This window comes from Drosophila biarmipes, chromosome 3L, assembly GCF_025231255.1.
Source record: "Drosophila biarmipes strain raj3 chromosome 3L, RU_DBia_V1.1, whole genome shotgun sequence".
NCBI classification, from domain to species: domain Eukaryota; kingdom Metazoa; phylum Arthropoda; class Insecta; order Diptera; family Drosophilidae; genus Drosophila; species Drosophila biarmipes.
In genome coordinates, this window is record NC_066613.1 from 19,112,428 (window position 1) to 19,122,023 (window position 9,596).

The 9,596-nt window shown below is 36.1% G+C and overlaps 4 protein-coding genes across 4 annotated transcripts; all 4 read right to left on the bottom strand.

Annotated features, from left to right (window-relative positions):
- Positions 1-203: 203 nt before the first annotated feature.
- On the bottom strand, positions 204-1,137 carry LOC108034426 (uncharacterized). The gene is made up of 4 exons (XM_050885770.1): positions 1,129-1,137; positions 646-804; positions 425-589; positions 204-371 (listed from the first exon to the last, which is right to left on the bottom strand). The coding sequence occupies exons 1-4, from the start codon at positions 1,135-1,137 to the stop codon at positions 204-206; spliced, it is 501 nt and encodes a 166-aa protein (XP_050741727.1).
- An 84-nt stretch (positions 1,138-1,221) lies between these two features.
- LOC108034427 (uncharacterized) lies at positions 1,222-1,963 on the bottom strand. Its single transcript, XM_017109311.3, has 4 exons — positions 1,886-1,963; positions 1,673-1,831; positions 1,447-1,611; positions 1,222-1,389 (listed from the first exon to the last, which is right to left on the bottom strand). Exons 1-4 carry the CDS (start codon positions 1,928-1,930, stop codon positions 1,222-1,224), a joined length of 537 nt encoding a protein of 178 aa, XP_016964800.1. The 5' UTR covers positions 1,931-1,963.
- Positions 1,964-2,364: 401 nt separating this feature from the next.
- LOC108034428 (uncharacterized) lies at positions 2,365-3,066 on the bottom strand. The gene is made up of 4 exons (XM_017109312.1): positions 3,022-3,066; positions 2,808-2,966; positions 2,587-2,751; positions 2,365-2,532 (listed from the first exon to the last, which is right to left on the bottom strand). Exons 1-4 carry the CDS (start codon positions 3,064-3,066, stop codon positions 2,365-2,367), a joined length of 537 nt encoding a protein of 178 aa, XP_016964801.1.
- A 272-nt stretch (positions 3,067-3,338) lies between these two features.
- Positions 3,339-3,945, bottom strand: LOC108034429 (uncharacterized). The gene is made up of 3 exons (XM_017109314.3): positions 3,772-3,945; positions 3,547-3,720; positions 3,339-3,497 (listed from the first exon to the last, which is right to left on the bottom strand). The coding sequence occupies exons 1-3, from the start codon at positions 3,943-3,945 to the stop codon at positions 3,339-3,341; spliced, it is 507 nt and encodes a 168-aa protein (XP_016964803.3).
- Between the last annotated feature and the right edge of the window lie 5,651 nt (positions 3,946-9,596).

The window sequence follows — 9,596 nt, forward strand, 5'->3', positions numbered from 1 at the left end:
TTGTAATTGCTTTAAGTGTTTATTGTTATTGCATAAATTTGTATACATTTACTGTTAAATATTGTTAATTTTAGAAACCAATATTCTTCCTTCACAAAATATGAAGTGCCTAATGTTGTACCACGCAACATTTTTACGAAACATTTTATTTTTAAGGTTTTGACAATTAAAAGATCTTAAAAAATTTACCATTTTTTTATAGATTAGATTTGCCCTTCCGTTATTCTTAAGTAAATTTTTACAAAAGCACGAACTATATTATAAGAATACCATTCGGTAAAGAGACCATAATCGCCACTCATTATGGGGATGTGTTTCATAAAATCCATGTCAATATTTCCAGTCCAAAGATGATCCACAATTAAGTCGTGCTTAAGTATACTGTTTTATAAAATAATTTGGAATATGATTTTTATTTACTTACGTTGAAGGGACACGTGTGATTTACGTTAGAATTGTTCTTGTATGTAGCATAAAGCAGTTTTATAACTGGATTTCTTTGATATTTAAGAAACCGACAGCCATCGATGGTAATGTCTATGAAAAATGGCTTATAGCCATGATCATAACGCATTAGCTTCACCTTAACCTTTAAACCAAAAAAAATAATTTACATTTAATTTTTATGTATTTTTCTGAGCTCACCGTTAAATTATCCAGTGGTAATTGATACAGATTTACGTGAAGATCAATGTACTTATGGGTACGGTTCACAGCCTTGATGTAACATTTTTCAAATCTGCTAAAACGTATATCCTTGGTGCCGCACTTTAGATTGGTAAACGTCACATAACTGAAAATCACCTAGGTTGCTAGAGCGTGTTTATATACCTTCAGTTGAAAATTCTCTAAACTTTACCATTGCAAACTCCAAAATAATAAATATATATAGAGCAATTTTCATGACGTTGTTTTCCCGTGAATTAAATGCTGAAAATGTCTATTTTTCGGTTGAATCATTTGATCACATATGGCTTCATATAATGATTAGCCCTTTTACCAATTGTAGATATAATTATAGATTGAAGCCCATTTGCCTAGCGATATTATATGATAGGATCAGTTCACTGACAAACAAAATTTTATCAACTCTGACTACACTAAAAATTTAAAATATGTTTATATTACCCAACTCATAAGGTATATTAAAATAGTTTTCAAGGTTTTATTTAAGTTTAAGTTTATCAGAAATTTTATCAATTACTAGCAAATACTTATATTCTACTTAATTGTTTCCGAAAGCCTTATGTATATATTTACAATTGCTCGCACAGTATTATACGCAGACCATTCCGAAAAGATAGCATAATCGCCATATTTTAAAGGGATGTATTTTAAAACATCCCCCTCAAGGTGTCCAGTCCAAAGGTGGTCCACAATTATATCGTGCTTTATTATTTATTAGGAATTATTCACTTTCTATTAGCTCTCAATCGAGGTACTTACATTGTACGGACATGTGTGATTGAGATTGGAACTTCTCTTGTACATATCAAATAACATTTTCACCATCGGTTGCCGTTGGTTTTTAAGGAACTTGCAAGCATCAATGGTGACATCAACGAGAAATGGCTTAAAGCCATGATCCTGTCGCATTAATTTCACCTTTACCTGTAAATTATAAGGAACTCAAATCAAAATCAAAATATTACTGATATTTCTCCGAACTTACTGTGACATTATCCACATTTTTTTGATAGAGATTTACATGAAGGTCCATATATTTATGAGTACGATTCACCGCTTTTATGTAACACTTTGAAAAGTTTGCGAACTTGATATCCTTTGTAGCGCACTTTAGATTGGTGAACGTCACATGGCTGAGGATCACCTGATTGTAAAAATAGGTTTACTCAACTCTAATTAAATATCACAGTATTTTTACCGTCAGAGATCCCAAAATTGTTGTCATAAAAAGACACATTCGCATGGTGATCTTTTTTAAATTGATTTAACGCGAATGATATTCTTGTTTTTGTTGATTGCTTTTCACATAATGGCCAGGCTCATTAATACAAGTACAGAGGTATGATAATAGAATTTTATAATGATATATTAATAGTGTATCAGTACAGTGAAAAAATATGTTTCATTATAGTTTTTCTAAAGCTTGTTAAAAAAGTTTCCAATGGTTCCCCATAAAATGTTTAAATAACTTAAAAAAAAATAAAACGTATAAAACATTAAACAAAATTATTAAATTACCTACTATTTTTAATGACTCTTCGAAATATAATAGTGTAATTTAATTTTTGTTAAAAATAACTTTTAGTTTTTCTATTCATATTTATGTCAATTTTTTTTAAGTTTTTTCAATCTTCCTGGAAGCTAATAAGACTATGAAAACTCGATTAGCTATACTACTTAAAATTGTCTTTCTGATATTCTAATATATACATTCAAGAAAGCACGAGCAATATTATAAGCAGACCATTCGGTAAAGACGGCATAGTCGCCATTTATTATGGGAATGTATTTCAGAAGTGCCGTTTCAATATTTCCAGTCCAAAAGTGGTCCAAAATTAGGTCGTGCTTAAAAATATTGTTAGTAAAAAACTTCAACTAGTTTTAAATCGAGTTACTTACGTTGAATGGACAAGTATGGTTTATATTGGAATTATTCTTGTACATATTATAAAACAATTTGACAATGGGCTGCCTTGGGTTTTTGAGAAACTTGCATGCATCGAATGTGATATCTACGAAGAAGGGCTTAAAACCGTGATCGTATCTCATAAATTTCCCGGCAATCTGTAATTTTATAGCGACCTTGAGCTTAAGATTCTAAACTGAACTTCTAAACTTACTGTAACATTAGTCACTGGTACTTTTAATAGATTTACGTGAATATCTATGTACTTATGAGTCCGATTCACCGCTTTGATGTAGCACTTTTCAAAGGTAGCAAACTTTCTATCTTTCGTACCACATTTGAGGTTGGTGAAGGTCACATGGGCTTGAACCGTCTAGGTTGTATAAATAGGTTTACTTACTTTCACTTAAATCTCCTTCTAGTTTTACCATCAAGGATCCCAAAATGGACAGTGTATAAAGAAATACTCGCATGGTGATCTCTCAAAGTTTGATTGAAAACTAAAAGTATATAGTATTTTGTTAAATGATTTAAGCTAACGAGTTTTTACCTAACGACCAGGCACATTAACATATGTACGGATAATTATTAAAAAAATCTATTAAGATCTTTTCAGTTTGGCCATTCAAAATATAACCGTGATAATTGATTAGTATTCACCGAAAAAAAATCTTGTAGATACATTAACTTTGTACATCTTTTGTTAAATATTTTTTGTAATATTTACTATTTTATTATTACTACTTCAGTTAGTTATTTTAAAGTAAATATTGACAAATAAACGAGGAATATTTGAGGAACTCCACGTCGAGTACATAGCATAATCTCCGTTGGGCACGGGAAGATATTTAAGGAACGCCGCCTCCAGATCGCCAGTCCAAAATTTGGTAATCGAAATATTGTGCTAAATGGAGAATAGTTTTATAAGAAAAACAAATTGATTATATACTCACATCATAGGGGCAGGTGTGGTTTAGGTTTGTGGCATTAATAAACGTTAAGTGTAAATCTCTTAAAAAGATCAAGGATCCTAAGTTTGGATTCCTCATATACTTGCAAAAATCGTACTTCATGCTCATAAAAAAAGGTCTATACCCGCTTCCGTGTCGCATGGGTTCCACTTTTATCTAAAAACTCATCATTTTCTTAAAGAATTGTTCGAAACGAATAGAACTTACCATCATATTGCTTATGGGAAGTTTATAAAGCGTTAATTCCATATCTATATACTTATGAGTTCGATTTACTGCCTTGATATGACAGACTTCAAATTTTCCAAACTTCCTGTCGATCATTTCGCACTTAAGATTGGTAAAGCTGACATGACCTAAAGAACCCTTTTGTCCAAACATGAATATACGAATATATATTTACTTAAAAAGTAGCTTACTGTAATCAAGCAGACCAAAATCACATGGATCAGCCTCATCTCATATGTTATATGGTTAACATTCCTTTCGAAACTGAACATTCCAAATGTTTGATTTTACTCCTGCTATCCATTTCGATTTTATGGCACTTAAACATGCTAATAGTATTGCTTTCATTAGCTCTTGATAGCAATCGATAATGGAAACTATGCAAGGGTTTTTGTATATTTTTTTTGTTAATTAAGTTATTATAAAATGAGGCAATGCGAGTTTTATTGCATTTATTTGTAAAGAGCTTTCGGCCGACGGTGGAAATTTTAGAACATTCTAAAAAAGGTAAAACTGAAGAGACCAATATTATTACTGGTTCAGACACGTTTCTACCAACCTTTCGAATTTACATATTTCTACCCAGACAAAAATCAAAACAAACAAAAAAGAAATTCAGACAAAAACTAAAGAGAATTCGTAAAATTAATGTGCCCGCCGAAGAGATGACTTAAGTAAGGCCCGGCCGAGAAGTTGGATATGGAAATAAAACTGGCCAAGAAGAAGTAGCAGTCGCGTCCACAAAAATACACTCCAGACAAAAAGAATTTTATTGGCCTTCACTTAACGCTCATAAATTTGTCTGCCGCGAAATCTGCGAGACGAGACCAGAAAGCGAGGCAACAGAAATTAAAAGAATATTGTTTATAGTGCCACGCTTCCGCAGATGTCTGGAACTGGTTCGGAAACGCAGAGAGGCGTTTTGTAAGAGATTCCCATTAAAATATTGTTGCAGAACAGAACAGACCAGAGCCCAGATGCCAGATCCCGGATCCCTCCCATTTCTTGTTGCTGCCAGTGGCCGCGGGTGAGTGCCGAACTTCACGCACAAATCTGATTAAAACTCGGTCCCAGTTAATGAACCAATACCCCGACTATTGCCCTGGTCCGCTCTCCGCATCCCTGGGATGCACTTCGGGAGTCTGCATCTGGATGGACAGGGACTGCAGCAGGAAGATGGCCAGCCAGTCGGATGCACAGATAGCAAGGCGTCTAAAAATAGCCGGCGGAACCACATGTTGGTCAAGTTTTTCACTGCCTTCGCCGGATTTAAATACCCTCGCAGAGGAGGCTACAAACTTTAACTCAGCTACGACGGACCACCAAGTAAATACTCATTTTCTAAGGTATATTTCAGTTTATTAACTGTTCTTAAAAATATTTAGTTAAATAATAACTATAGTTGACAATTACAGTACTGAATTAAAATCTCGGAGTTTTAGCAGACAGATATCATTTTAAAATTTCAAAATGTTGCAGAAAAAGAATATTCTGTAACATAAATAAATTCCAGAACTCATAAAAAAGGTATTAAGAGATGTATGTATGCTCAATTTATGACCACATTATTACATTAAAGTTTTTTTTAAAAGCCTTTTCATTTTTAAATTGACACGAGTGCATTTTTAATAATTTAAATATTTAACATGTTTAACTATATTTTATTATTTTTGTTTATATATCAGACATAGGGATTTTCTATTTATAATTTATAAAACTTGTAGTATAAATTTTATTATAATTGTTTATTTATCAGAAATAGATATGGCTTCTCATTTTCGAAACCAGCTTCTGTTTTGTCACCAAATAATTTAGTATATTATTATAGTTTATGGTCAAAGAAAGCATTTAACAAACTAGTATACAAATTTTCAGATTGGGATAAAGCAGGTATAAGTGTACAACCTTAAAGTGCCTTTTTAGGTTCGTTTTTCAATACTAGTTTTCCTTTTAGGGGACCATTTTTTGTTGCTATCCCGGCAAATGTTACCCACATATGTCTCCTGCAGCCACTGCAGTCCGAGTTCGAGTCGGAGACCAAGACCCCTCTGGGGTCCCCATGCCACCCCGCGCCATTCCTCTCCATCCCCTCGAGCCGCCGGTGCAACAGCAACCATCTTTTAATAAATGCGAACGTGATCGCGTTTCGTGCGTCACTGCATGCCCAGACAACTCACACAGGCGCGCGAGTGCTGTATGCCATGAACTGGCATACAAAGAGCCGACTTTCGAGGCGTTGCACCTTTGGCAAAGGTGCATTGATCGGGATTGGGATCGCTGTCTGGGCAAGTTTCTGCTGCTCCTCCAGCGGCTCCCTGACGGCCATTGGCTGCGCTTATTTTGTGCCCCCACCGCGGGCTTTTTGCTCATTTTGTAAAACGAAATTATTATTGTATTATGCACGCGTATATACAGCCAAGTATCCGGAGACAGAGCTGCTTTTTCCCTTATTTTGCTTACATTTTTTTGTTAACGACGCGTGCGTCGAGAGCCGAAAGTGCGTTCAATGAACGCAGCGCGGAGCAACGATCTGGAATTCTCAGACGATAACGCCGGACATCGGCGGTATCTGGGGGATACGCGGCGAAATGGGGGCGGCGATCTGGTGCGGCCAACTTGAGTCAGCGGTAATGTATTCGCACGCCCTTGGCATGGTCTGGCCATATCATAACTGGCGGGTTGGGACCTTTACCAAATTACTGGGGGGGTGCGGCAATGTGGGGCAGGGTCACAAGTGCTTATTATTAAAATAACATTGTACTGCAAGGTATTACTTTATTATATATTGGGGGAAAGATAAACATGCCATTGGTAACAACATTAAAAAGCTGTATATTACTTAAAAATTAAAAGGGAAAATATTTATTGAATTTATAAGATGCCTAAAGTGCTTAAATATATATGTTTTTATTTTTTTTAAGTATTAGATATATATTGTAATTATTCTAAATTTTTTATTATTATTACAAGATGTTTTATAACTAGTTTAATAATGTTTCGGTGTAGATTTAGTGAGTTAATAAATTTGTAACTAGGTTAGTTGGTTCCCTTGCACTGATAGATAAAATTTATGTCTGCCATGCTGATATTTAAAAGCGATTTAAACAGTCACAGTGGCTATTCCGTGCATTATAATCTATATAATCTATACTATTTGCACTCAATTTAGACTCGATAAACCCCAGCTATCAGCAAGCGACTCCTCAGGCGACACGTGCGCTTTGCCATTTGAAATTTTGGATGTGCCAGTGCGTTATCACAGTGGCAGGGCAAATGCAGTTCATCGAACGAGAACCGCTGATTACGGCCCCGAGTCGAGGCGATGAATGGGCCCGGCAATCTGGATTTCAGGGCGTCCGGACCTCGGGTGTCCACAAATCAGCAAATGAAATTAACTCGCTTTCAATCGAGCTACGTTTAAACACTGTCTGATGGCATCAATCGCGGCCACGTCGCCGGCGATAATAATAAACCAATAAAATTAATACAAATTGCAATTGTTGTGTGTGTTGTGGCTCGATTGGCGCGACACACTTCAATTGGTTTGCTCTTTTCAGCTCTTCTGCCTGCCTGCCTGCCTTCCTTCGCTTTTATTTGCCTTTTATTACGCACATATTTATTTAATGCAGGTCTGGCTGTCTAGAGGCCTCCCCGTACTACCCGTACTACCCGTACGTCCCTGTACTTCCCGATCCGATCCCCATCCACGCCCATGTCCATGTCCATCGACCATCCTGTCTGTCATGTGTGCGTCTGCCTCGTTGCGTGTTTGTTTGTTTGTTTATTTTATTGTTTGCCCTTGTTTTGCCGCTGCTGCCGGCCGGAGCTATTGAATGTCTGGATGAACAATACACAGCCTTATACAGAGTGCCTCGGAAGCCTGATGCATTTCGGAAAAATGTTGGGAACGCCATTCAACTATTGTCATAGGTTCCAAGAATGAGTTGAGTGGATTGCAGATCTTTAAAGAAAACTTGTGCTCAGGAAATTATCCCATAAATTTATTTTTAAATTTCTTATATTTAAAACGTTGCCAATAAAACCATAATTGACTCAAATTGATTAAGATCTTCAAACCTGAGTTTACAATATTTTTCAAGAAAATTTGTAAGAACTTAGTCATAATTTATTGTAATTTATTTTACTTATTTAAACCTTTAAAGTAGATATTCTAAGGGGTAAAGGGCACTTAAACTCAGTCTTAGGCCTTTATGTATACAGATTTATTGCCTATTCATTTAAATTTCAAACAATTTATAAATCCATCCATAAGTAATCCATTTGACAGCATAAAAAACGACAAAGTTTAGGCAAACAGAAGTGCTTTCCCCCCCCAAGAAGTAAGTCCTTCCTGCCAAATTGAAATCAAACAGTTTAGCATAAGGGCGCATAAGCGTCTAAAGCTGTCATCAAACACATTTCTTATGTTGTCATTTATTTTCGGCATATTAAAATAAATAGCAAAGCTCAAAATACACACGAACGCGTGTGAAAATAACTAGGATCCCTTTTCGCTTCCGTCGAGTGGGGCCACGTGGTATTTGTTTAGGAGGCAAGAACGCATTTCTGTGGCATAACTTTCGATGAATACCGGCCGAGTGCCGAAAATGTAACGTCATCAACAGCGACGACGAGGGAAACACGTTGCGTATGCTTGATTTTCTTCTTTTTTTCGGGCCCCCACAATCACGTTACGTATACGCCACCGTCTGCGCCAGACCGGAAGAGAGAGTGGGATGCAGTTAGAACGGAAGGCACACACACACACTCACACACACAGAGGTAGAAAGAAAGAGAGAAAGCACTCAAATATGCGTAGGCCGCATACACACAAACTCGGCTGTGTCCTTGAGAATCCATCACAGCAGCACCTTTCCCACATTTTCCGCATTGTGGGCACTCCGAGTTTATCAGCTGCGTTCAGCTCTCAATTGTGAGCTTCCCCCTGATTTTCATCCTGCTTTCCCCTATTTTCCGCCCAACTCCCCCTCTGTTTTCAGGCTCGGCTTAACGCGTTTGAAGCGCATATCCCTCGTCGTCAGCCTCGCTTATGCGTAGTTAGTTGTCTGCCGCTTTTGTGGCCTAAGCTTTTATTTTATTGTGCCACCCGTAGTCGAACCCACCCGCTCCTACTGCTCCTGCTCCTGCTCCCGGTCCCGGGTCCTCGTTAATCCCATACTCGTTGTGTCTGGTCCTTCCAAAATGCCGATGCCACAACGCACACACAGACAGATAAACAACTGGAGGGGCAGGTGGGTGGCTCTGAGGGGGCGCAATGTGGACAGGCTAAAGTCCCCGGTGTAATGTAATTTTCTGGAATTCCATGGAAAATAAGGTAGATTTCAGTCACGCTACCTAAGGCCTGGATTATGAAATACATTCAGGTATCTAAGGTATGCAAAAGAAATAATGGTATGAATTTTAATTATTTCGTAAACATTTTTAAATAACATAAAACAAAAGTAAAGATTAAGATTATATAAATTTAAAAATAAGAAGAATGCTTTAAAACTTTAAAGCATATTGAACCAGTTTAAAAGATTTATTAAAAGATTTCATTAAAAAGGGAAATAAATTATAGTTATTTTTATTATAATAAGCTAATAAAAAATGTGAAAAAGCGTATAGTTTTTTGATGGAAAAATATGTAGAAATAAATTAAATGTTTTCAATGGCCTTAAAAACTATTATCGTAAAGTTGTCCTGACAGCAAGTTCTTAATTGTTTTCAAATTAACAAGTAACTAAATTTTAAATATTTTTCAATAAATATACCCTATGAAAAACACCTTGCCAAATATTTAA

What these genes read in the sequence shown, in the direction of transcription:
- LOC108034429 (XM_017109314.3), bottom strand. Translation starts at nt 3,945, where the DNA reads ATGTTTGGACAAAAGGGTTCTTTAGGTCATGTCAGCTTTACCAATCTT. An exon ending in TTCCCATAAGCAATATGATG is followed by an intron (nt 3,721 to 3,771) that starts GTAAGTTCTATT and finishes ATGAGTTTTTAG; the next exon opens with ATAAAAGTGGAACCCATGCG. An exon ending in ACCACACCTGCCCCTATGAT is followed by an intron (nt 3,498 to 3,546) that starts GTGAGTATATAA and finishes TTCTCCATTTAG; the next exon opens with CACAATATTTCGATTACCAA.
- LOC108034426 (XM_050885770.1), bottom strand. An exon ending in TACCACTGGATAATTTAACG is followed by an intron (nt 590 to 645) that starts GTGAGCTCAGAA and finishes TTTGGTTTAAAG; the next exon opens with GTTAAGGTGAAGCTAATGCG. An exon ending in ATCACACGTGTCCCTTCAAC is followed by an intron (nt 372 to 424) that starts GTAAGTAAATAA and finishes AGTATACTTAAG; the next exon opens with CACGACTTAATTGTGGATCA.
- LOC108034428 (XM_017109312.1), bottom strand. Translation starts at nt 3,066, where the DNA reads ATGCGAGTATTTCTTTATACACTGTCCATTTTGGGATCCTTGATG. An exon ending in CCATTTTGGGATCCTTGATG is followed by an intron (nt 2,967 to 3,021) that starts GTAAAACTAGAA and finishes TATACAACCTAG; the next exon opens with ACGGTTCAAGCCCATGTGAC. An exon ending in ACCATACTTGTCCATTCAAC is followed by an intron (nt 2,533 to 2,586) that starts GTAAGTAACTCG and finishes AATATTTTTAAG; the next exon opens with CACGACCTAATTTTGGACCA.
- LOC108034427 (XM_017109311.3), bottom strand. Translation starts at nt 1,930, where the DNA reads ATGCGAATGTGTCTTTTTATGACAACAATTTTGGGATCTCTGACG. An exon ending in CAATTTTGGGATCTCTGACG is followed by an intron (nt 1,832 to 1,885) that starts GTAAAAATACTG and finishes TTTTACAATCAG; the next exon opens with GTGATCCTCAGCCATGTGAC. An exon ending in AAAATGTGGATAATGTCACA is followed by an intron (nt 1,612 to 1,672) that starts GTAAGTTCGGAG and finishes TATAATTTACAG; the next exon opens with GTAAAGGTGAAATTAATGCG.